At 28.7% G+C, this 26,937-nt stretch overlaps 2 protein-coding genes and 1 long non-coding RNA gene across 15 annotated transcripts; 2 read left to right on the forward strand and 1 right to left on the reverse strand.

Moving 5' to 3' along the window:
* The first annotated feature begins 703 nt into the window (after positions 1–703).
* Positions 704–5,514, forward strand: LOC105833737 (2-aminoethanethiol dioxygenase). 3 transcript variants are annotated; one of them, XM_028194737.2, is made up of 3 exons: positions 704–952; positions 1,098–1,459; positions 4,758–5,162. In XM_028194737.2, exons 2-3 carry the CDS (start codon positions 1,175–1,177, stop codon positions 5,160–5,162), a joined length of 690 nt encoding a protein of 229 aa, XP_028050538.1. In that variant the 5' UTR covers positions 704–952; positions 1,098–1,174. The 3 variants fall into 3 exon arrangements, with proteins under 3 accessions (XP_028050538.1, XP_012531145.1, XP_036145900.1); XM_012675691.3 differs by having other exon boundaries at positions 707–881; positions 4,758–5,514; XM_036290007.1 differs by lacking the exon at positions 704–952 and adding an exon at positions 997–1,015.
* On the reverse strand, positions 4,967–7,550 carry LOC118646640. Its single transcript, XR_004964148.1, has 2 exons — positions 7,417–7,550; positions 4,967–5,120 (listed from the first exon to the last, which is right to left on the reverse strand). It is a non-coding gene; the product is annotated as an uncharacterized LOC118646640 (long non-coding RNA).
* On the forward strand, positions 7,409–26,538 carry LOC105832562 (E3 ubiquitin-protein ligase MARCHF5). Of its 11 annotated transcripts, none has more exons than XM_036290003.1 (7): positions 7,409–7,557; positions 13,483–13,701; positions 13,774–13,942; positions 14,696–14,901; positions 19,714–20,032; positions 22,014–22,197; positions 26,044–26,538. In XM_036290003.1, exons 1-7 carry the CDS (start codon positions 7,482–7,484, stop codon positions 26,197–26,199), a joined length of 1,329 nt encoding a protein of 442 aa, XP_036145896.1. In that variant the 5' UTR covers positions 7,409–7,481; the 3' UTR covers positions 26,200–26,538. The 11 variants fall into 11 exon arrangements, with proteins under 11 accessions (XP_036145896.1, XP_036145898.1, XP_036145899.1 ...); XM_036290005.1 differs by having other exon boundaries at positions 13,792–13,942; positions 14,693–14,901; XM_036290006.1 differs by lacking the exon at positions 26,044–26,538 and adding an exon at positions 22,506–23,404 and having other exon boundaries at positions 14,693–14,901.
* The last annotated feature ends 399 nt before the right edge of the window (positions 26,539–26,937 follow it).

The following is a 26,937-nucleotide window of genomic DNA, read 5'->3' on the forward strand; positions in this document are numbered from 1 at the left end:
CACACTTTCCGTAGAACGTAACAGTAAGGTTTTGACCAATCACGTACTTGATTTAGTCGCTTACTGTTACGGTCGTCCAATCCAACATGTCGAAACCTTACTGTTACGTTCTACGGAAAGTGTGTGTAACCAGCTTAAAGGGCCATCTACAATGGAGTGTTTTAGCCGTAACAGCACTAAAACTACGGCAATGCTGTCTAGAATAAAAACGACGTAGCAATAACATACAAGCCATTCAAACTTGAATTAGCCGGTTACGGCAGGTTACGGTTATGGTCGCCCAATCCGACGCGTTAAAACCTTACATTATGGTTATGTCATTTCATGTGTGAGGGCCTTTAATCTACGGCAATGCTGTCTACAATACAGACGACGTAGCAGTAATATACAAGCCAATTATCATAGAGAGGCAACCAAAAACTAATCCAGAACGTCCGAACGCTCATCGTAAACACGCACCGAATTGGCTCAATGTCTGCTGTAGGCCGTAAGCAGTAAGGCAGTACGAAATAAAAATATTTTCTACGACTACTGCTACGGCCTACGACTCTCCATTGTAGATGGCCCTTTAATGGTATATCCACACAACTTGCATAAGCGCATAAGCATATACATAAGAAAATTGATTGGTCTACAAGCACTGACAAGCACTTACATAAGAAAGTAGACCAATCGAATTCCTTATGCATGTGCTTATGCAAGTGTGTGTGGATATACCATAAGGGCCGCGACAAACCACTAGTTTCGCGGTGTGACAAGTTTTATAACCTGAATAGCCGTCTTTAATATATCGCTTCGTGAAGTAGAGTGGCGTTTATGTTTGCTAAAGTCTTTCGTTTCGTGCAAAAACATATCGGATCAGCATATTATTTAACATTGTGGTAATGGATTTTAACTGTAACAAATTTTGTAATAACCTATACAACACAACCGTTATTCGACATTTTTTTAAGTTAGTTTAATTTTCATGCAACATTTAATTGAGTTGGTTTTTTGTTCATACAACTCTTTTAACGTAATTACATTAATTTTGTAAGCCACTAACTTTAACTTAATTAACAAATATTAATTGATAGTGACTATAATATCTTTTTTAGATATATATTTCGTTACTTGTCACAGACTCAGATGATTAAAGATTTAAGAAAACGATGATATATTAAAACATCCAATCATGGCATCAGCTATCGAAGTTTTGGGAAAACAGGCAATGAAAACTTTCAGCGATCACCGGTTTTGTCAAAAAAACTTTGACAAACTATTGAGTCTAATAAACAAGATAACTGCTGAGGATGTAAAGTTGGATAAGAACATTCTCGATTATGTTAGTAGACAACCAGCACCTATGTGTGTGATGGATATATTTGAGAACAAAGACATAACAATCGCTATTTTTATATTGAAACATGGAGTCAGGATGCCTATGCATAATCATCCTGAAATGCATGGTTTATTAAAGGTAAAATATTTATATGCTGTTGTTTTCACCACAAAATAAAAATATTGCAGAAATACTTTATTACAAGGTAAAATTATTCTATTTGTGTCTCTTACTATTTAAATTTTATTAGGCAAAAACAAAAATGGGAAAAAAGGCTAATTTTTGTCTGAAAAGTATAAAATTATTTAACAATAATATGATTCTTTGAATAAATTGAATTAATAAAATGCCATATGAGCCATTGTTATAGCATAGATAGGTAAATTGAGTAAGCTAAATTACAGTAAATTTATCAAAATTTAATATTTCTTTAAACATTTGGATCTTTTTCACAAAAGCAGGAGTTAATTTGGAATTAAAATAGTTAGGTGTGATCTCTTCTTACGTGCAGTTCAATAGTTTTATCTTCTTAATGAGTAGTTTAAGTTATTTCATCGTGTGCCACGAGTCTAATTAATATTAACTAATAAAATATAGGAGATAAAATTTAACCCTTTCACTGCCAGTTGGAAGTATACTTTCTATTTGTTTTCTTTTTATTTTTATATTATAAAAATTGTTTTCCGATACTAATGTTGATGTTTGACTTTTCCAATATGGAAATACTTAATTTACATGTTTTCAAAGCTTTGCATCCAATTGTCTCTTAGTGATTGTTTACAACAATTTAAATATGAAAAGAGCGATTTCTTAAGAAAAAATTAATTTCTCCCAAAATTTTATCTTAAATTTGACCATTTTTGGGTATAAAAGTTTTCTTGAGTCATTGATTACTAATGTGAAAAATCTGAAAAATTAAAAATGGCAGATCCAACATGATGGATGATAATATTATGGGAGCGTCCAGAATGGCCATGTTCGGATTGCCATTCACAGATGATTGCTGCTATAGCTTTTTTCTTGTATTCACCAATTAGAACATTGTATTTTAAAAATTTAAACTATTCAATCGATAGATGTGGCCATTCTGGTGTCACTCTAATATTATAAACTGAAAATTTTAAGTTCAGAAAAATATAGCTGTATTTTACACATTTACAATGGTCTTTTGTAATATTTCGCTTAAATGTTTCGTTTTGACATAGAAATTCATGAATATGGATAATGCTAAGAGAAAGTGAGGGACATTTGTTAGGCACCCATATGTATATGACATTTTGAATTTTGATATTATCTTTATCGTTCAATCTTCCCAGTAAGAAACATTGATCAATGTTTTTAAAATCGTGATATCTCCTTTCATAGGTTACGTAGAGGATAAATAAAAATAGTTTTCTTATACAAATCGACCTCAAGCTTTCGATTGAGCCTAGTTAAAACTCGATCGGTTTAGCCGTTTCTGAGATCTCATAATCTCGGTGCTCACAAGTCGCGTACTCGCGTAGAGAGCTCGTACTGCGCGTTCACTTGGCACTATCGTGTCTCTTAATGTTAATTTTAGATAAATTTTCTAAACATTGTAAATTAATGTTTCTTAAATATTTTAAAAATATCACTTGATAGTATTGCTGTCCTAATATTATTAAAATATTTTTTAAACATTTATTAAATGTTTTTTAAATGTTATTAAACATTATGTCATAACGTTTGATAAATATTTTTTAAATATTACCTAATTGTCCTAATATTATTAAAATATTTTAAAAACATTAACATATTTTTTAAATGTTATTAAACGTTATGACGTAACGTCTAATAATAATTTTAAAAATATACAAGTCAAAAAATTACCGCATACAAAAATTTGTGTCAAAATTTTGCATAATTTCAAATAAGTATAACACCGCGAAAAATCATCGCATTTTTATTTTGTAAAAATTTTACTCGAACTCTCTACTTTCAGATGAATTTTGACGATTTCAATTATCTTTTTTTTTCATGAAACGACACAATGATAAAGCTTGATCCGTCAAAATAAAAATTTTTATGTAATTTTGCTGCATTGCACCTGGGGCTCGATTCTTGAATTCATTTGCAAGAGAAACGTATTCGCAAATTCTGTTCTTACAGAAAAGTTGAAAATTTATTGGCTATCGTATGGCTTTTAACCAATAAACTTGCAACTTTTCTGTTAGAGCGGGTATTTGCGCATACGTTTTCTCGCGAATGAATTCAAGAATCGAGCCCCTGCTATGAAAAAAATTGCTAAGACTTTCTGCTACTCGCATCTTACAGCGGGATCTTTTCTTTTTATTTTGAGTAGTTGCTTAGGCCTGGTCTATAATGGATGTCGTAAGACGTGTCGAATGTCGGGAGCAGTCGGGAGCATGCGCACTACTATGGCTTTTAGTCGTGACGACTAATGTTAAGGCTAATGTATACGAGCCTGCTAGATGGTTGTGTTGTTATAAATATTAATAAACGATAATTAATAATAAGTGAATAAATTAATCTAATTGTACAGATTTTATTATATGTTTCAACATGTATAACTATGGCACTATATTCTGTAACACTGTATGAGTATGGCATCTCTGTATGCTAACAATGTCTTATAAACGTAAAATTTAAGATTTTGTATTTTATTGTTATTCTTTTAATTTTATAATTTAATTGTATATTAAATTTCATGGAAGATAAAATTTGAAAGTCGAAACGTCTGACATTGTTTTTGTATATTTAAGTTTATCGTTTATTCATAATAATACGATTTAACGTTTGTTTTCTCTTTTTATTTTTTAAATAAATATTTAAGGTATTGTAACAATTCAAAAAATGTACAAGTTTTTTGAAAACAATTTTGTAAGAAATTATTTATATATACATTATATAAATATATTTATATAGTTTTAAAAACTTTTAAATTTTAAGTTGTATTTTTTATTATAATCCAAGCATTACTATAATCCAACGTGTTTATCTGGATGGGATATTCCAACATATAGTGTTCGAAAATAGATGGGGAGAAGATTTTAAAGAGTGATTCTAAATGATAAAATAAGACGAAAAATGCGATTAAGGTTTTTTAATTGTAAATGTTTAAATATTTACATAAAAAATGTCTAAAGCACGTAAGTATTTAGATATTAATAAATTAAAAATTATAAAAAACTAAGCTCAAGAGTTTATTATTTGTGATTTTGTAATTTTAAATATTTAAATATTTACGCAAAAAGTGTGTGAATAAAGCACATGAATATATTTAAACATATATGATTAAAAAACAAAGCCTTAATGTCAATTTTATTATCAATTTTTTGGTTTATTTTATCACATTTACAATCTTCTTAAATTTTTTTTTCGGTTGCCGGACACTGTTTTAAAATATGTATCAATATAATAAAAATAATAATATAATCTCTTTCACGTAATATAGGTAATCAGTGGTACAATAGAATTAAATAGCTGCAGTTTGAAGACAAAGAGTGATCATGTAATTAAAGCGAAGGAGGAAATTATGGGACTTAGGCATCGACCTATCCGTCTTCATAGCAATTCGTCCGCTTGTACTTTTACACCTACCGAGAAAAATCTTCATGAAATTCTGTGTGTGGAGGGTCCTGCGGCTTTTTTGGATATACTCAGTCCACCATACGACGTTGACGAGTTCGGCAAGGGAACAAGACCGTGTACGTTCTTCAAGATGGTCAAATCCAAGTTGTGTACAGAAGCGACAGATATAATCGAGGAAGTTCAATTGTCGGTTGTAGAAAATTTGCCAGACTTTTACTCTTCAAGTCTAAAATATAGGGGACCTCCTTTGAAAAACCATTGTAATTAAGATAATATTTTTCTTTGATTTGTGAATTTTGTATTTGTAATTACATAATCGTATTAATATTGATTTTTACGTGATCACTACATATAAGTATATTTAAGATTAAGTTTTACGTATGCTTAGTAGATATAAATTAAATATTTATATTGTAAACTTGTGAAACTATTCTGTAAATTTAATCCCAATCTTTAAGTTGATTCTACAATCAATGTTATTGTTGGATATTAAATATATAGACATAATATATAGCGAATTTAAACACTTGTCTTATCCTATTTGCTTATTGATGCATATCAAAAATTTATTTATAAAAAAATGTATATTTTTACTAATAAAACATCTAATATATTCTCAATATAGTCGTTCTTTGCTAAAAATTTTGTGTGGTAATCCATATAAATGTGTGCACCGCTTCCTTCTTCATCACTGGTTTATTGCCATGTCGAGCTTCTTTTAATCATACAAGACTATAGTCTATATAAGATTAGATTTGGGAAAAGTTGAAATTTTAATTGTTATGTTCGATTTAATGTTACAGTATCAATAGTTGTCACTATGGATAATATCATGGAACAGAAGTATCTTTCAATGAAAAATTAATTTAGTCTTGATATCTTTGCTTCTTCCGATTTCTAATTGTTTGAATTATTATAAGAAGCTGTGCATGTGCACTAGTGGTATCCGTGACGAAGAAACTAAAAGAATGGTGACTTCAAGAGCAATCAAATTCTTTGGACAGAATTAAAAACTTTTAGATTGTATATTGTGAGGAACAAATAATATATTTTACTTTCTGATTTCATTATCATATTTTTAATGGAATGCGTATTGGATATTTTATTGATAAATATGATATTGTTTTTGTATTTAGATATTTTCAAATAGTCTTTAAAAACTGGAATAGAGAATGCTTGCCGAATTCACAAAATAGATTGAATGATTTCTATAACTAATAAATTTTTAATGGGGAAACCTTAATAAATACAAAATTGCTTTGTCTTTTTCTTCTTATTGGTAATTATTATATCGCCATTAGATTACGCACAAATGAAAGCGATATATTATGTGTGTGTTACACTGTGTCTTGCTGGAAAGCTAAGCTTTCGCTAACTATTTTTTTAGTTACAAAGTTGGTACCCTTTAACTAACTTTCTTTTGTTTCGTTATGAATCAGCTGATTCAGTTGAATTTATCGTATTTATTAATAAGCAATGAATATTGCTGTATTAAACGAAGCCTTTTCAAGTGATAAAAGTGTTGAAAATAAAAACCGCTGCACACATAAAAACCAAGAGTTGCAAATTTTATTGAAACTGTTGTTTATATGTATAACAAAATGAAAAATTTCGAGAATCTTTTAGGTATATAATTATATGTAATAGAATATAAAATATTTTTACAAAAAAATTGAAAATTAATAAATAATAAAAATTATAATTTTTATTATTAGAATGAGACGCTCGACTTTTAATTACCTATTATTGTTATTAAGAGACGATTTAGAGGGTGAAAAAAATTGTGGCAGAATGTCCATTTCTGCAGAAAGCAGTTGTACACAGCCCTATATGTATTAGGCACATCAGATTCATATAGGTAACTACTTTGATAAGGCTTCGTTTAATACAGCAATATTCATTTTTGCTTATTAATAAATAGGGCCAAAGCACAAAACATGGCGTAATGATTAAGACAGCCGTAGTCGTAGACGTAGACAACGCACAAGCTTTAGCCTCGTCTACAATGAGTCGTTAGTCGTTGGTCATAAGAAGTTTAACCAATCATGTTCGCTTATTCTTCTCTAAGTTTAACTGTGATTGACTAGATTCTTACACCAACGACTATCGACTCATTGTAGACGAGGCATTTGCCTGTCTACGACTACGACTGTCTTAGGACGGAATTCATAGACCGATCTTAAGGGCCATCTACAATGGAGAGTTGTAGGCCGTAGCAGTAGTCGTAGACAATATTTTCATTACGTACTGTTTTACTGATTACGGCCTACAACAGACATTGAGCCAATTCAGTGGGTGCTTACGATGAGCGTTCAGGTGTTCGGGGTTAGTTTTTAGTCACCTCTCTATGATAGCCGGCTTGTATATTATTGCTACGTCGTTTATATTAGTGACAGCATGGTCGTAGATTTAGCGTTGTTACGACTAAAACACTCCATTGTAGATGGCCCTTTAAGCTCAAGAATTGTCTTAAGTCTAGCTTCGAGCCGACTTACTTACTTAACTAATGAAATGAGACTTACTTAACTAATGAAATAACAGCATTGACGTCTCAAGATCGTGCTTAAGATGCATAGAACTTGTATTAATGGAGAGGCCTTGGTGCATCGCGCGCGGGGAGAATCAACAGAGGTGGATACATGTCATTTTTCGTGTGGGAACAGGTTAGTAACTATACAATCTGAGGCCCGATTCTCGAACTCGTACGAAAAAAAATTGCTTACAAAGATAACACTGTATGCATTCATTAAATGGTATATAATTTAGAATCTAAAAGATGCATGCCAATCAATGAATGCACAGTATTACTTTCGTATGTAAACATTTTTTGTACTAATTGTAACAGCCCAAGGCCCAAGTAGGCACCAAATAGGTAGGCTCGTACCTGTCGTACCGCTCGTATGTGCCCATGGTGTTATAAGACAGAGGTTTGTTCTTGGTAGCTGCACTGCTGTACTGGTGCAATAAGTTAGAATGAGAAAAAATATATTTGTCTTATTCTAAAGCCAGAGATACACGATGCTTGTTTTCGTGCTGGTTTGTTTGCTGGATGGAAATACTCTGTCTTGATTGGTGCATATACATCTATCTTTAGAAATGCACCAATCAGGACAGAGTATTTCCATCCAGCAAACAAACCAGCACGAAAACAAGCATCGTGTATCGCAGGCTTAACTTGTTGCACCAGTTCAGTAGTGCAGCGACAAAGAACAGGCCTCAGGTGTAACAGTTTCGAGGATGCGCAGTTGTCAATTTCCTTTGACTAATCAGAATTTTATCCAAGATGTCAAAAGCAATATGGCTCCTCCCATATATTGTAAAGTATAGTTAAAGATTATGTTGTGTTTAGATATTAAATATTCTATTTTTGCGGAGAAGCTATGTCAACGTGCTGTGTAAAAAATTGTAAGAATCGTACGAATCATAATGGAACGAAAAGAATTAAGTATTTTACTTTTCTAAAGAAACGTCTGTTCGTCAGCAATGGCTTAATGCCTGCCAAAGAAAAGAAAAACTGATATGAAAGTTAATTCGGGTAAGTTAATGTAAAGAAAATGATAATTAAGTTAATGTTTTAACTTCCAACTTAATATAATGTCATTATTACGTGTGTTATATTATTATGCTGCATTTAAATGTGGTGCCACATTTTGGATAAACATTTGATTGGCTGTCCTATTCTCCGGCTGCCATTGTGCGCAATGTTACACCTGTCTTCTAATACCATGAACTAGAGCATTGCTCTAGTTTACACCGAGCACTTGGTACGCGTATCAAATAGTAAATAACTAGTGAATGTGTTTAATCATTGGCTGATCAGCTTAAATTCACTATTTGATACGCGTACCAAGTGCTCGGTGTAAACTAGAGCATTGACCTAGTTTACACCGAGCACTTGGTACGCGTATCAAATAGTAAATAACTAGTGAATGTGTTTAATCATTGGCTGATCAGCTTAAATTCACTACTTGATACGCGTACCAAGTGCTCGGTGTAAACTAGAGCTATGATTAAACACATTCACTAGTTATTTACTATTTGATACGCGTACCAAATGCTCGGTGTAAACTAGGGGTCACAGAGGTTTTCATTGGTACCAACCATATCCTCTCTACTTTTCGGGAAATTGTCGCCACCCGAAATGTTACAAATGTTACTAGAGGTTGTTTTTTTCTACTTGTGAGAGCATCAGACATGGAGCTGATGACTGATGAGGCGTCAGTTACCATCAGTTACTTTTGCATCGTATCTCGACGTGTAAGTGTTGCGTGGTTGATCGTATTTGAAAGAATCATATCGTTGATTGATGTGAAATTGTAGTAAAACGCATAATTTTTCCATGCTTTGCGGTTACAATCTTAATAATCTTAATTCGTGCTGTGTGCGATACGTGATTACCTTGGATCGCTTACGACAATTTATCCGATTGCTCGCACATACGGCCCCATTCATCACGCTTACGTACGTTATGTTGCTTATCAATCGTAATTTTCCTCCTCAAGAAATCTAGAAAAATTTGACGTACCGTCATCTCTTCATTATGGTTTGATCAGATTTGTATGTCTATTTGTATATCTTTTGACATTGCGCGAGATTCATAAATGTGAGCAATCAACATCTCGATAAAGCAATCGCGTGATTTGTGAAGTTATTGTTGCGTAATTCGTCTTACATAGTGTGTAAAAAAAATTATTCGCATAACATTCACACGCGAATTGTGTAATGGAATGTTGAAAGCGTAACTCGTACGACAGAATTTTCTGCTAATATAACCTATTATAACCTCTCTGTATTCGGGTGTCAAAATTGTACGTAGAATAGTGTGTACAGGGAAGGAAAAATTGAAAATATTGAAAGCCATGTTTCATTTTGTTATAAGAACAAAAAATTATTTAGCAGAATCTAGATAAAATTTGCATATTGCATATGTAACTTTTATAATTGGAAGTACCTGGCCAAAGGAAAAAAACCAGCCTGTCAAAACTATTAAAAAATGATAAAGTTTATTCACTAAAAGTAATTTTAGTGAATAGATTTGTGTAAGTCTTTTATGTAGTTAAAAACAGGATTTTACATGTACATGTAAAATAATTCTAAAAAATCTATATTACGTGTAGATAATGTAAACTATATAAATTATAAGGAGAATTACAAAAATTTTTTAACAATTTGCTGGAAAAACTTGTATTTTAGAATTTAGATGTGAGATGATTATATTTCGACAGTTCTGTTAATTTTAAAAGAATTTTTGTATAGTTCTGCATGTGTACATGTTTTTCTAAAGAGTTCTCATAATAAAAACAAAATTTTTTATTATTTTTCCCGAAAAACTTGAATTTTTGAAGATAGATATGACATGCTAGTATTTTGACATAAATAATAGATTGAGCATTGTAAATTGTAATAGATAAATGCTCGCTATAAAAAGAGATACTACATACGAGCCTATGTTTGTCTTTTTTCTAGCACCTAATTTGTTATTTTATCTTTTTTATATCAAGGATGAGAATCAAAATAAGCAATAAGATGCTAGAAAAGAGACAAATATAGACCTTATACAGGGTGATTCTTAATAGCTGTCCCTAATTTTTACCATGGGAGATGGATTATCGACTGCAACCTTAATACACACAAGTACTGCTTGTGCGCATATGTATCTTGTACATGCGTGTACTAAGGTTGTAATTGGTAATCCATCTCCCATGGTAAAAAATTTAGACAGCCATTAAGAATTGCCCTGTATGTAGTACCTCTCATTCTATAGTGAGCGCCACTCTGTGTATCACAATGTTCAGTTCATTCTTTATTCCAATGATTTTGACAGTTTGAAGTTAATTTGAAAGAGTTCTTGAATATTCTGGATGCGTACATTGTTTTTCTAAAGAGTTCTGTTAATAGGAATTCTGGATTAATAGGAAAGGATTCTGTTAATAGGAAGCAATTTTTTAACAAGAATATTTTATTAGGAATATGTAAAACTTTCTAAACTAACAAAACTATTAAAATTCAATCAGCATTTTACATCTAGATTCGAAAATACAAGTTTCCAGTAAAATAATTGCTTAAGAAATTTTTTAATTGTCCCTATTATTGTAACTTTTTAGAAAAACAATCTATGCATCCAGAACTCTTGAAATGCGACCAGTATTTTACATCTGGCCTCACAAATACGGGGCAAAATAATAGAAATATTTTTTGACCTTATTATGAGAACTTTTCAGAGAAACAATGTACATATTCAAAACTATACGAGAAATCTTTCAAAATTAACAAAATTGTCGAAGTACAACCAACATCTCACATCTAGATTTGAAACTACAAATTTTTCTAGCAACATAATTGTTTAACAAATGTTGTAATTGTCCCTAATTAATGAATTTTTTTTACATGAGATGGTAATTACACACACAGATACAAACAGAGCACACACACACACACGTGTGTGCGCGCGCGCACACACACGCACACATTTTGTAATACCTAATAATAGTAATAATAAATTTTTTTAATGTAGTTTAATTATCAGAATTATTGACATGATGTGTTTGAGCTGAGTGATTGAACTCCGCGGTTTTTTACTCCTTTGTGATCATATATTCAAAATACGATAAGATTGCTATCATTTTGGAAGTTTAAGTTAACATCTCATTTATAAAAATGTAATTAAAGTAATTAATTTGATAGAACTGTTATTGAAACTTCAGAAACCACTCAGTACCACTATCCTGAATATAAATAATCTGAAGTTTTTTTTTATGAAATGCTGACTCGAGATGCTAACTTCACACCTTCATACACGTGAACTCTGCACTAGTCAATTCCGCATTAGTAGAAACTGACCCCTCCATATACACTGCGCATGTGAGTAGCATAAGTGGGGGATAATAATGTAGTCACGTAGTAAGCACGATTGCTTTAGTTACGATATGTTCGTGCAGATTAAGTGCGAGATTGTGATCTAATTAATTTATTTAAGAAATGGTATAATTTTTTTCTTGAATCTCTTTTAAATTTTAAATAGAAATTTTATCTTTATATGTTAAGTATATTCTTTTTGTTTTCCTAAAATCTTAGAAACAAAGGGAGAAAAAAATCATATGTTGATATTTTGAAAATATACAAAGTAGATTATTAGGAATTGCAGCAACGAAAGTATGAATTGAATCTTTATTTATGTGATAAATTTATGTGATAAATTCGTATGATAAATTCATATGATTGATAACGTATATATTTATTTTTTTCCAATTTTTTTAAGTATATACTTATGAAAATTTTTATTTTACAAAGTTCTAATATATTGTAATTTATTAATATAATCTAATATAATATATTTAGTATAATTGAACTTATTTAAATAAATATTTAGTGTAAATAAAAGAATAAAAATTAAACTTTTTTGTTTACCTCTGTAAATATAACTTTTCGTAATTTAAGAATTTATATTTTGTCCATATGTTATAAAAAATTGTCTCAACAAAATCATCTAAAAACAGTATTTTTGTAATATAAATAGAAAATATATTTTTGTATAATAAATTTTTTATTTAAAAAATTTACGCAAACGAAAATAAAATAAATAATAATAATTTACATAATACATGTTAATAATAATTTAAATACAACTAACAATAATTTAAACAACTTAAGTAATTTAAATTGTTTTAGTGTAATCACACAAATAAAGAAACGCCAATTGTAATCGAGGCTGTATCTTATCTAATAATATTTTATATTTCTAAATTTTAAATATATTTTTTAGTTTTATAAATTAAGTATCAAATACAGTTAGTCGTGAAACGTAATCGTAAACTGGTCATAATTCTGCTACGTCCCTGAATTTCATGGAGTAAGAATGAAATCCAACAATCCTATGATGATAGACTCAGAGCTCTGAACAATCTACTAGTTCAAGTGTATTGGCAGATTCAATAACACTTGCATAGTTTTCAAATCTTGTTCCCATGGAACAAGCTTTGAAGATAAAAGTAAGCTTTAAAGATAAAAATAAAGGTTTGAAGATAAAAATAAAAATTTGAAAATGATGAATCATCTGATTATGGAAACAAAATAGAGTATAAGAGTTGGCATATGTGCTCTCATTCCATGATCATAAGACTAAACAGAGAATTTGTAGAAAAATAACATGTAACTGAAACATGTATCTTTGTTGAGTGTGAATTTTATTTATGTTGAATAAATAGTTTTTAATTTAAAAAAATATAGGGCATTACTTTTTGAACAATTCTAGTAGTTTGTTGCACCAACATTAACAGTGAAAAAAAAAGATTTGATAGATGTTAGAAAAACGTTTTTTGTTAGAAAAACACTGACACTTTAACATTCAACATTGTTATGTCTCAGGTTTTTAATTTTTTATGCACTATAATTACTTTATTCTGTTATCCAATTTACAATAATTTACATTATTTGTATTGTTTACATTAAAAAAATTAGAACCAAAACAATATATAACATAATTTTATAGTTTATGGCATAATTTTGATTAAAGGTACCTGCAATTCATATTGAGAGAGCAATAATTTATACCAATAAAAGAAATATTATTTTAACAATGTGTTCTTAAGATGGTGATGAATCTATGAGCATTTTGCTCCATATAAACACGATGTCGGACGATAACATGCCGCATATCTCTTATGGACTTGATAGTCGCGGAAGGATAGTGCGTATCGAATCGGGTATAACCAGGGCTAATATCAGACGTCTTCCGAGCATAGAGGAGGCTTTAAGAAGGCTTAGCACAAATTTAAGATCCGATAGACAAACAACTGACTCTAACAATGGTAATATACAAGTGGAAGTTTTTGTTTAAACAAAAAGAAATTATAAGCTATTTATGTTTCTTTTTATAACAGAAATATCTGATTCTCAAGCTACAGCACAAGTAGCATCGCTGGAAGAGGATAGTTCCCAAAACGCATGGGATGACATAACGGATCATGAATTATCTGTTGATATTACTGATGGGGCATCTTCACCAAATCAAATTACATCTAGTGTACCATCATTGACTCCAGAAGAAGAGTAAGCTCATTCTTATTGGATATTATGCTTATTGTATATTTACATTTATATTTAAAAAAATGACTTTTTTCTTCATCCTTAGCTTCTTATCAGGGAGCATGATAATTCTTCAATGTGTTTCTGTGCGTTTTTTTACAATTTACACAGATATATACAACTTAGAATATCGATTCTGATAACCTTTAGAGTCTCATGACAAGATAATCTCGATTATCTTTAAAAAAAAAGTAATGACTGAATAAAAATTTGTTTTTGTTTGGATTTGAACTTGGGTTCTTGGTATAGAAAATAGACGTACTCTGCGCCATCTGATAGATTTCAAAAACTAAAAATAGGCTGATAAAAAACAAGGAAAAACTTATTTTTTCTAATAAAAACCAAAAATATATATGTACACATATTGTTTCTTTTCCATAAAAAAATATTTTGTTTTAAGACAATTGTATTGGGGAAAATTTCGGAAAATCTGGAATTTTTATGGATTTTATTTTTAACCTCGAAAATTATAGATTTTTATGGGATTTTATTAATATTCAGGAAAAATTTTAAAATTTTACTCATAAATTTATTTATTTTTTTTTTTGATATTAAAAAAATCCAAACTGATTAGCAATAAATGTGGCATGTATATGCGCGCACACACGCACACACCTTTACCTTTTATTTTATATAAAAACCTGTAGCATATTTTACATCGCTTATTGTTTGATATATTTTACACGAATTTATAATGTTGATCTTTTTATCTAGCAGGCGATACTGTTGGGTATGTTTTGCAACTGATGAAGATGATGCAACTGCAGCATGGGTTAAACCATGTCATTGCCGAGGCACTACAAAATGGGTTCATCAGGGTTGTATTCAGAGATGGGTTGATGAAAAGCAAAAGGGTCATGCTGGACATGCTGTAGCATGCCCTCAGTGTAATACAGAATATATTATAGTTTATCCAAACATGGGTAAATATATATTTTGTATGTGTATAAGTGTGCATGTTAGATTGTAAACTTTTTAGAAATACAGGGTGATTTAGAACGACCCATGTGTCTTTGCAAGAACGTTATTCCTGAGTTAATTCTGAGACAATTTTGTCACTACGAAAATTTTATCCAAAGCTTACTTTTTGAATTATGAAATAAAATAGTTACCGATTTACCGGGAGACATACAGAAGGTAGGCGGGAACGGCGCGATTAACCATCCAACACGGGTGATTATAAATTTGATGTCTTCATGTTTGACGGATGAATAATTTTACTAGGAATAAACACTTTACATGTAACAAACCCATAAGTATCGATAAATCATAAGTTTTTTCTTTCTTAGACAATACGCATCGAATTTACTCATGCACTTGATCACATATCAATGCTTTTGCAGATTTCCACACACTTACACACGAACAAGTCTATGAAGACATTGAATTTGTAATCATTCATGTTGGATGGTGAGTTGTGCCGCCCCTGCCCACCTTCTTTTTACAGTTAAGGGATTAATCAGAAATTATTTTGTAAGAAATAAAAATGTGTTCCAGTGGAAACAATTACAAAATAATATAAAATCTATATTTTTTAAATATAAATATTTAAAATACTTAGAATTAAACTCAGAATTGCAATAAAAAGGGGATCAATAAGTGTGTTTTTGTGCTTTCTCAGAATTATCAAAAAAACCATTTTTTTTAATTATATGATCATTGAAATGTCAAAAATTAGATAAGAAAGAAACTCGATCATAAAACCAAAATTAATTATTATTGGTCTAAATATATACTATGATACCAAAGTTTTTTTTATTATTAATAAATGACTTAATAAAATATTTTTGCTCATTATACTACCTTGCTATCATTAAACTTGTTAACTTTTATAAAGGATAATACAGGCTGGTTGAAAAATTCACATTTTTTTAATTATCCTGATATGAGTACTCAACAAATAGATAATCATTATTGATTGTGTACACTTAAGTCTGTACCATGTCAAATGATTATTTAGAGGTTTTATTTTTTAAGTGCTATTATTTTTTTATCATGTACTTTTTCTACAGTTTTTAAATTTTTTATTATATGTTTAGATTTTTAATTGGCTTTTTCAAAAATATTATATTGAGTTACTTATTAATTACAAAAACAGCTTAAATTAATTTTTATTTTATGGACGAAGTTTTTTTTTATTTAATCTTATCTATATTTTTGACGTCTCCACTGGTCATGCAATAACAAAATTGTTTTTTGAAAATCTTGAGGAGGCACAAAATATGTTTATTAACTTTGCTCCTTTTGTATAAATTAACTTGAAAATTTAACCTATTAACGTCCAAATAACAAAATTTTTTTCTAACTTTAAGAAAACAGATTTTAATGAAATCTTGATTAATTTATTTTGGAATTAATTTTTCTAGATGTTTTTGGGTCCGCTCTTTACGATGCGACCACTTAGAAAAGTAAAAAATACCAATTTTTATTGTTTTTAGACAAATTTAAACAAAAAGTCACGTTTTTTAGTGTTTTTTTTAATGACCGATTTCTTAGCGAAAAAATGCTTTTTATATTGGAAACTGAATAAAACGTGCTATTAACACTTGTAAAAGTGTCCAAAATTGCAAATTTTTTAAATACCTACTTTTGGCCTTTTTTTTATAATATTAAAATATTCATGGAAATTGGTATATTTGGAAAGGATCCTTGGGGTCGCTGCCCTGGCAGAAAGTTTTACAAAATTCTTAAAAAAAACTACAAAAATTTACAAAAGTGTTCCAATTCTAGCATTTTTCTAAGAAAAATTGAAAAAAATTATTAAATTTTTTTATTTTTTGGTTTTTGTTTTATTTTTAAATTTTCTTTTTATTTTTAAAATTTTATCTTTGTCTTTTTTTAATTTTTTGACATGATTTTCGTTCAAGTAGGAGTTGCAAAAATACAATTTTCAATTTTTACAAAATATATAAGTTCTTTAAATGATTTGAATAAAATTTATGGAAATAATACTATGAAAAAGATTTGTGATTTTCTACGAGTAATGAAACTTGTTCCAAGAAATATTGATAAGGGATTAACTTTTTTTTTTTATTTGAAATGTCAACTTTTTCTATTTTTAGACTGTTATATTGAATCCGCTATTTTGAATTTTGCAAATCTGACAGCAGTTTCATAATCAACGATCTTAAAAACCTTTGTATACCAATTTACAGGAAAAATTGAACAATTTTCAAAAATTTGTCCTCTATATTAAATCTGCTATTTTAAATTTTGCAAGGTTGACAGCAGATTTGCAATCAACGATCACAAAAATCACTATACTAATTTCTATAAAAAATTGAATAATTTCCAGAAATTTGTTCGCCGTATGGATCCGCCATTTTGATTTTTACAAATCTGACAGCAGATTCGTAATTGGCCCCAAAAACCTTTGTGTACCAAATTTCACGAATATTTTAGTATTATAAACTAAGAAAACGTCGAACAAATTAGGTATAAAAGAAAATTTACAATTTTGGACGTTTTTAGTCACATTAAAAAATTTTTTTTAAATAATACTACATATTTTCAAAGTACAAGTGTTAATAACACGTTTTGTGCAGTTTTCAATATAAAAACAGCATTTGTTTCGCTAAGAAATTGATTATTTTCTTAAAAAACAGACTAAAAGATGTCTTTTTGTTTAAATTTGTCTAAAAACAATAAAAATTGATACTTTTGACTTTTCTAAGTGGTCGCATCATAAAGAGCGGACCCGAGAACATCTAGAAAAATTAATTCTAAAATGAATTAATCAAGATTTCCTTAAAATCTGTTGGCCTAAAGTTAGAAAAAAATTTTGTGTTATTTGAGCGGTAATCAATTAAAGTAGCCAAAAAATTGAGGCATTTGTTATTATATTTTAAAGAGCAAAAATCGCCCATTTCGTGGACATCGAGTTTTGATGGTAAATGGTTGTATATCATCAAACATTCATCCCCTAAAAATTTCGAATTGAGCATACCTTTTATTGCTAAGATGAAGGGTTAAAATTGATATTCACAAACTTGAAAACTATACATTTAATAAAAAAAAATCACATAATACTACTTTTGTTAACAATTTTTCGTAGCTCAATAACAATTACCTAATTTGTAAAATATCTCGGTGAAAAAGCTACCATTACTAAAACTATTAGAAAAATCATAGCAAATACCACAGTATTTCAGAAATCGATAGTACCTATATTTGAAATATTGTTATAAGGTTATTGGATTTATAAAATATAAGGCAAGATAAAACCATGTTGACATAAAATAATGTTAATAAAATACTCTCATGTATACATGTACTCATTCAGAGACCACAGAGATAGGTATCCGACATCAGTTAAAAAACATTTGAAAATAAGTAAATTAAATGACATTCACAATTCTGACTTAAGCGTCGATTTGAGGTCACAATAAATTAGTCTTCTAACAGATAAACAAATCTTATTTGAAACATTTTTTTTATATGAGAAATAACCTCAAGGTTTTTTGTGTTGAACGGATAAAATGGCATACTCTTCATTGGTGTATAGTGACCAATTTAACCCCTCATATCTCAGTAATAAAAGGCTCAATCTGAAATTTTCAGAGAATTGATGTTCTATGATTTAAAATTATTTACCGCCAAAATTGACTCAAACTTCGATGTCCACGAAACGGGTGATTTTAGGCCTGTTTTTGTGGTTGCTCTTTGGATATATGCATTAAAAATTGAAGATAATCTTTATATGTCCTTTACAAATGACTATTTAGGATCATATAAATGACACCATCTTGTATCTCCTTCAAAACTGTATAACTTTTGTCTGAGTTTTTCTTGAAAATGTTTTTAAAAAAAGATCTACGTGTGATTCTCTCCCCCCCCCCCGTTACACACACACACACACACACACACACACATACACACACACACACATACACACACAAAATATAGCATGCATGTGAGATCACCTGTACACTCCTTTTCTAAAAAAAATTTTAATATTTTAAAGAAAGACGTCTCAAACAAAAGTTATATACTTTTGAAGGGATATAAAATGATGTCATTAGTATAACCCTAAATAGTCATTTGAAGAATATGTGAAGAGGTCATCTTAATTTTTTTAAATAAAGAATCTATTTTTTATTGCATATTTTTGTAGTTTACTTTGAAAGCTTTTTAAAACATTAAAATTAAATTTTTTTATTAAGTACTTTTTCAGTTATGAGACTTGTAAGTCCCCCAATCAAGCTCAAATTGTGAGAAGCAAAGGGATTCACGTTAATTAAGCATTCCGAATTGTGAGAAGGAAAGAAAATAAATATGCAACAAAATATTATATCAAAATATTGGAACTTTTAAGCCTTATAACTTTCGAGATAAACTACAAAAACATGCAATAAAAAATAGGTATTTTATTTAAAAAATTGAAGATAATTTTTTTGTTACCTTTAAATGACTATTTAAGTCAAATGACACTATCTTATGTCTCTTTCAAAATCATACAACTTTTGTCTGAAACGTTTTTCTCTAAAATGCCTTGATTTTGAAAGAAAAGAAGTGTATGGACTCCTTCAGACACCCTGTATATATTTCAAAATTTTTCTAATCTTACCTGGAATTTTAATAAATAAAATTTTTGAAAAATCCAAGAATTATCAGAAATTTTTAAATAAAATTTGAGTAAACACCTTGGTCCAGTTTATTATTATTGTTTTATTACTGATACATTATAATTATATTCTTTGCACATGTAGTATATTATACATGCAAACTAATTGTAGGTCCATTAGTGGTAGTACTCGACACGATTGACGCAGTTATCTTCCGAGTATGTCCCTTCATTGCTGCTGGTATAGTAGTTGGATCCATATATTGGACAGCTGTGACTTATGGCGCGGTTACTGTTATGCAAGTGGTGGGTCATAAGGATGGCCTTACCATGATGGAACAGGCCGATCCTTTAGTCCTGTTGGTTGGGTTGCCAACCATTCCAATTATGTTAGTTTTGGGAAAAATGCTTCGTTGGGAAGATCAAGCTCTGAGTTTTTTAAGGCGACACGCATCCAAAGTTCCTATTTTAAGGCATTTTCTACCGAGCAGGTTTGTAATATTATTTTGAATAGTATTATTTTCAACAAATAAATATTTTCGATAAATTTCACTCGTTCATTAAAAAGCTTTAAACATTATATTACATAATAAATTTGGAAAAGAGCATGCCCGGCACTGGATTTTTATGTATAATTTCAGTAACTTTATTTAATTAAATGATTGAAAAAGACATTTCTTTAAAACACTAGAATGCATGATACAATTAAAAGTGCGAACTTATATAATTCTCGCGTTTAACTTTTTGCAAAGCGCCATTACATCATTATTAGGAATACCGTAATCGATTACATGTAGTGAATTTTCGTAATAATTAATGAGTAAAATTAGTCAAATATGTCTACCATTACAAAATCTATTACATCTAAAATCGGATTAAAACTTTGAATAAAAATTAATTTAAAATATAGATCGAAAAATATACGAGATTATATATGCTGTAACATATAACATTGAAATCGACTTATATTAATTTTTGAATGATAAATTAGATCCAGGTCAATTGTCAATTATTATCATATACCGATATTATACTTCAAATGTAAATGGTCCTGTAATAAGTATGAATATAAATAACATCCCTTCTATTTGCTGAAATAAACAAAAAAAATGTAACATTTTTTTAAATTAAAAAAATATAAACAATTTAGCAATTTTATATCTGCATATTTTATTTTTGCGTTCGTCTTTTTATTATCTCAGATATTAATTGTTTTTTAAATGAATTTTTGTAAATGTAGAACATATTTTCAATCAAATTTAGGTGCAAAGTTTAATCTGTGTTCTGTAATAACTGTAATTTGGTTGGTATTCCTCTTAAAAGGTTTTTGTATTTTTGAAAAATCCTTATTTTAAGTTATCTATTAGTTTTGCTCACATAAGATGCTTCACAATTAACCCAATTTTAAAAACTAAACTGTCCCCACTCGATAGCAAATAAAAAAAAAGGTTGCTTATATATTTATATTATATTCATTTATATTGAATATATTTGTACACATTGTATTTATATACATCACACTCGTTCTACTTTATCAGATTTGAAAGAAAAACTTGCTTTTAAGAATTTTTGAAAGAAAAATATCGAGTGCAATTTTTTTTAGAAATATTAATTTTTGTAATGTATAAATAGCATTAAATTGCAGATTATAGATCTCTAGGAAAAGAATTGAGATCTGAAACATAAAGAAAAATTTTCTCAATTCATATGAGTTCGTGTATTGACAGCTAGAATCAATATTAAAAACTGAAAATTGAATAAATGATATCTTTTAAAATATTATTTCTAATCTATTTTATAATCTGAAAGATTTTATTTTTATCTTATTTTAATCTATGCTGGACATTTAGTAATATTCGATAATAAAAAATATCTTTGTAAGTAAAAATCAATAAATATTTCTGCAAAAGTTGCATTTTAAGTGTTTCTGTTCTTAAAAATAGACTTTCAGCTCAATAAAATTGAATAGAACATGATCAACGTGATTTTGTTCTAGGTAAATTAAAAAATTGTAAATCAATCTTTTTTTTTCTAAATACAAGCGTATAAAGATAAAATAAAAAATAAATGGCAATTTGCAAAATACATCATATTTTATCTTTACATTTTATTTAAAACATTCATTTTTTTTTACTTTAACTTAATATCTTCATGTATAGAATGAGAATAATTTTATAACTTAATAAGAATAATTATGTTTTTTATGTGTAAAAAAGGATTGTCACAGTAAAAAATACTGATTTTGGAATTTTGAAAGTACTTTCATAGCTTTTTATAAAATAACTTTTTGAGAAAAATAAATAATTTAATTTTTTAAAGTTTATTGAATACAGTAATTTCTCGTGATTTATCTTATATAAATTTTTTCTGAAAGTTATTTGTGATTTAACAATTTTTATTTTTTATGGGAAAACAGAATAATAATAAAAAATTGTGAAAAGTATATTTAATTAAAAAAATAATATTTTTAAGTTACAATTGTTTCAGTTATATTGACGAAGAAACAAGTATACAATCTGAGGATATACCACCAATGAACGATCCAGTATCTGCAACACGTGTTCTTTGTGGTGCACTTTTATTACCAACTATTGCTAGTTTATGTGGAAGAATATTTTTCGAAAGTATAAATTCCAATTTTCAAAGAACATTGTTGGTATGTATTAATTTTTGAAGTTATAAAAACAAAATATAAAAATAATATTTTTATTCTTGAATATATGTATATAAGATATCTATACAACACAGAAACTCTTGCAGCAACATTTCTGCAATGTTGCAATATTATGTTATATATGTACGTAAAAGTATATTTTAAAAAAGACTTAAAGAATAAACATTTAAAAATTATTTTTGAAAAATGGAAATGTTATCAACGCAATTACCTAACAATTATATGCAATAAACATTCCAAATTTAATACATTTATTGTCTTTTTATATAAATTCTAAATTGCTTAAACAGGTTTGGTGATTAAATGATTAAAATCAACCAACAGGATTATAGTGAAGTAAAAACTTGGTGTGCCCAGCTCGCATTTTTTCCAAGACTATGTTATTAATAAATTACATTTTTAAAAAAGGTAAAAAAAGGCACCAAGTGTATAGTTTTTCTTTAATGAAAAAAATCACAAATCCAAGATAATACTTTTGATCAAATTCAACATAAGGGATATATATTTTTATGTATATTGGAAAAAATCACATTTATTTATGTATCAAATCTAAGATAATAAATCCAAGATAGAGAAAAGGTATCGAATTTGAAACACCACTTTGTTTTTGGATTATATTTTTTAAATAATAGTTACAAAAACGCTTTTGAAAATACTAATTTAAATTAGAAAGTCTCTTCTATCAAATAATATAGTAATTTTTACAACACTGTTTCTTATTTTTTTTAATAATTATTGTTCTTTTAATACATGTCAAAAAGGGCATCTGACGAAATGGGCGCCTAATTTGGAATCCATATACAATTGAAGTATTAATGTTACATTATTGAATTATACATTACATAAATTACGTAATTCTATAGACTGTGTTATTCCGTTAGGTTAGGTTAGGTGAGGTTAGATTAGGTTAGTCTAAGAAGCATATTTTTTAACAGGCACGTTTTTTCGACTCGTCTATTGTTTCCCGTAAAATCTCACCTCGAAACGTTAGGTTATGATAGGTTATATAATAAAATTACGATCACGGTGCAGCTATACTGCGGTCGCTGCATAGTAACAATAGTTATCATTACTAGGCCCCTGATCTTACGGAGTGTTCCAATTTACGCACACACAATAACTTTATGTTTACACCTGCATTACAAAATAAATATAAAAGAGAAAAATAAAAACAAACAGTTTTAGGAAATTACAAACATGTGAAATAATGGTAATGTTATTGATAATACACTCACTATTGTTTAAATTGTGCAATTTGCTAGAGAAAATTGTGCAAATAAAACTCGCTTTTGACGAAGCTTTTTGTTAGCAGATTTTACGTAGAAAAGGGCATGAACGCATGAATGTATGAAATATGGGTTTTTATGTTTTTAATTAACCAAGCGAATCATGTTTTTATCGTATTCGTACGGTGCGATGTTTAGTTTTCGAGAAATAATCGGGTTCTAATTTAGTAAATTGTTCCAAATTTGATGCCTTTCCTCTACGTTTATTCTTTATCGTTCCTAATACTATTAATAGTATTACAGACATAAATTGAAAAATGACCGTAATATTAGTATTTGTCAGGGTTGGATAGTAACTAACACAGGCACACAAAAAAGAAAAGTGGTCTGGGACCCCATTGGTCAATCTCTATTTTTTTTTATATGCTGAACACGAATTAGGTGTCAGAATTATTTCATCACCCTTTTTTTAATCAAAAATGGCCTAAAAAACCTTTATAATCGTAATAATTTCGCTGCATGCGGAAAATGGTGGCTGATGTGGCAATTCTGATACCAGATTTGTATTCAGCAGCTTAAAATACATAAAGATATTATAGTCTGGTCCATGATACAGATTCTTTTTTTTTGTGCGACAGTGCAACACAACCATCCACTAAAAAAATGGTTTGTATCACGGACCAGACCATATCTTTATGTATTTTGAACCGCTGAACACAAATCCGGTGTCAAAATTATCTTATCACTCACCATTTCCCGCGTGCAGAGCAATTATTGCAATTTTTAAAATTTTTTAATAATTGATAAAAATAATTATTTGAATCTAAAATTTTTTTTTCATTAAAAGAAGTGTTATATTGGTCAAAAGAAAACGAAATAAAGAAAAGTTAAAGAAAAAATATCAAAACTTCTGAGCAGTAGAAAAAATATCAAAATGTTATTAACATTATTTTAACATTTTAGATCATTTTTTAAATGTTTATATGTCGTCTCCCTAGCTTTCTCCTTTTGGCTGAGTGCTGCTTTTTGCCTTAACCTATCGGCGCTGTCGGTTTTACTTAATTCTGTCTCTTTTATTTTTTCCCCTTCAATGTCTCGTGTTTCTTTTTTTTCTTTCTTTTCCTTTTGGCATTTGCTATACCTGTTTTTGGCCTTCTGTTCTCGCTTAATTTTTGCGACGCTATACTATTTAATCATACATGCTCTTTTACCACCCAACCAAAAGTCCATAATTTTTTTATGTAAAAAATTTAATTTAGTTTTTCGGGGAATTTAAGATGCTCTCGAGTATCGAAATTTAGCTTATTAACTGTGTCTTAAGTCTGACGAATCCTGTCGGCGCGCAGTTTAAAATAAAAACTAAGAAAATTAAATTTAACAAAAAAAATTATGTCCATTACTAAGATTCGATGTTTGACCGTATAGGCGATTTACAACTCATTAATAAAAATTAATTTCTAAAAATCAATTTTGTATTTAATATGACTTTTTAACATTAGGTTTATGGGAAGCGTCATTTTGACGCTTTTTGAATTTCACTTATGCTAACTTTTAGCTATTTAACGAGACAAATATATATCAAAATTTATTTTTTTCAAAGCCTTCTATAAAATAAGTTGGTTTTTAAGGAAAAAGTGCGGTTTTGTTCACACGTCAAATTGACGCGTATCCGTAGATATGTAAAGTTGGTAAACGGAATGTTAATATAATATAAATATATAAATATTATTTAATATAATATTGGCAGTAATGTGGTCATATAATTGCTAGTATTAGGAACAATACTATTTGTGTTCGCCAGTATTAGGTGCATTAGATACATCCATTATCATATTAGTTGAGATGTAAAAAATAAATTTTATCTAACTTTTTTATTTTGTTCTTAAATTTTATATACTAAAAAAATTAAATTGAAACACTACAATATCATTAGTCGTATACATTTAATCAAATATGACCAAACACCTAATATCTTAATACTGCCAATTTGGTCTTTCACCTTACATTTCAAAGATCGAAAATTTTGATGCGTAGTTTGACAAACTTTGAAAGATATATAAAATTATACAAAAAATATTAGCATAAAGACTTGCTTTTATTAGATTTTATTTATCGATTTATATTCTTTTAATATTATAATTTTAATTAATTAAACAATTATATTAAATTTAACTATTTTTATTAAAATGATATAAATTTTGCATATTAAACATTATTGAATTAGGTTTTAAATTAGAGTTATGCTGAGTTCAATTTTCGAGTATATACATATTCTATAAGAGTGCAATATATTTCTCTATTATGAATACATATAATATATTAATTCTTATATCATAAAGTATGTACAGTCAATTGCATTTTTTATCAGTAAATTTTCCAAACAAGAGGAATGTTGTAAGAAATGATTTGCATTAGGATTGATGTAACTAAACCTTTGTAGTAAATTTTCTATTTATTTTTCAGCTATTTACACACAGAGAACGAAGATTCTATATACATATAGCTTTCTCTCTCGCGCATTTTGAATATATTTTTGGGCATGCTATTCCTACTTTATTTATACCACATCTATAAGTTCTAAACATATTTCTTATATTCACAGGGTGGAGCAGCTTTTATAACAATAAAAGGTGCATTCAAGATTTATCATAAACAACAACAATACAAAAGGCAATGTCAACGTCGCGTAATGGACTATACAGAGAGCAATGTAGCATTATATAAAAGGCAACAAGAGTCTGAGAGTGACCGAAGTTAAATAAAATGTCAACAAATATTTAAATATTGATTGTGAACATAATTTCTTAAATGTAAAGTAGATCAGCTAGTTTTAGGCTAGTATTATATTTGTTGTATGACAAATTTTTCAAGCATATTGACTGCAAAATAGAGAAGTTCTTCAGAAATTATCTATTTTGTCATCACTTAGTAAGTCAACACATTTGAAAAATATTGTATGACAAATATAATGGTGGTACCTTTACGGTAACTATTTATATACGTAAATAGTCTGACACACAGATATAATGTTATATATCCACGGTGATCATCATACAGATGTGAAATAAAAAGGTAATTGTACATAAGTATACAAAAATAAGGATTGTATTTGAGTGAGGTCAATGAATTATTTAACCCTTTTAGGGGCACATTTTTTTAGTAATTATGTCGAATATAGGTTGGTAGATAGGTCTTGTATCTGTTTTGGATCATGCTGAAACCGAATCCGAGATCAAAATTTAAAAATTTAAGATGGATTCAATATGGCGGACATTGAACATAAAAATTCCGAAATTTAAAAAATATAGCCGTATTCTACATAAAATTTGCAATAAAAAAAAGCCTCTTTTAGTTTTTCGCTAAAATTCAGTTTTCGAGAAAGAATTCCTGGAATGATATTTTTGAAACTATTTTGTTCAATATTTTGTAGCCGTCATTTTAAATTTTATATTTTTTAAGTTATTTTTATAATCAGCAATCCAAATAATTATTAAGT

This window comes from Monomorium pharaonis, chromosome 7, assembly GCF_013373865.1.
Source record: "Monomorium pharaonis isolate MP-MQ-018 chromosome 7, ASM1337386v2, whole genome shotgun sequence".
Lineage (NCBI taxonomy): Eukaryota > Metazoa > Arthropoda > Insecta > Hymenoptera > Formicidae > Monomorium > Monomorium pharaonis.

Excerpts from the sequence above, each read along its gene's own strand:
- LOC105832562 (XM_036290001.1), top strand. The coding sequence starts at position 7,482 with ATGGAGAGGCCTTGGTGCATCGCGCGCGGGGAGAATCAACAGAGGTGG. Across the intron at positions 13,702-13,773 it reads AACAACTGACTCTAACAATG|AAATATCTGATTCTCAAGCT; the intron begins GTAATATACAAG and ends TTTTTATAACAG. Across the intron at positions 13,943-14,692 it reads TCATTGACTCCAGAAGAAGA|CAGGCGATACTGTTGGGTAT; the intron begins GTAAGCTCATTC and ends CTTTTTATCTAG.
- LOC105833737 (XM_028194737.2), top strand. The coding sequence starts at position 1,175 with ATGGCATCAGCTATCGAAGTTTTGGGAAAACAGGCAATGAAAACTTTC. Across the intron at positions 1,460-4,757 it reads AAATGCATGGTTTATTAAAG|GTAATCAGTGGTACAATAGA; the intron begins GTAAAATATTTA and ends CACGTAATATAG.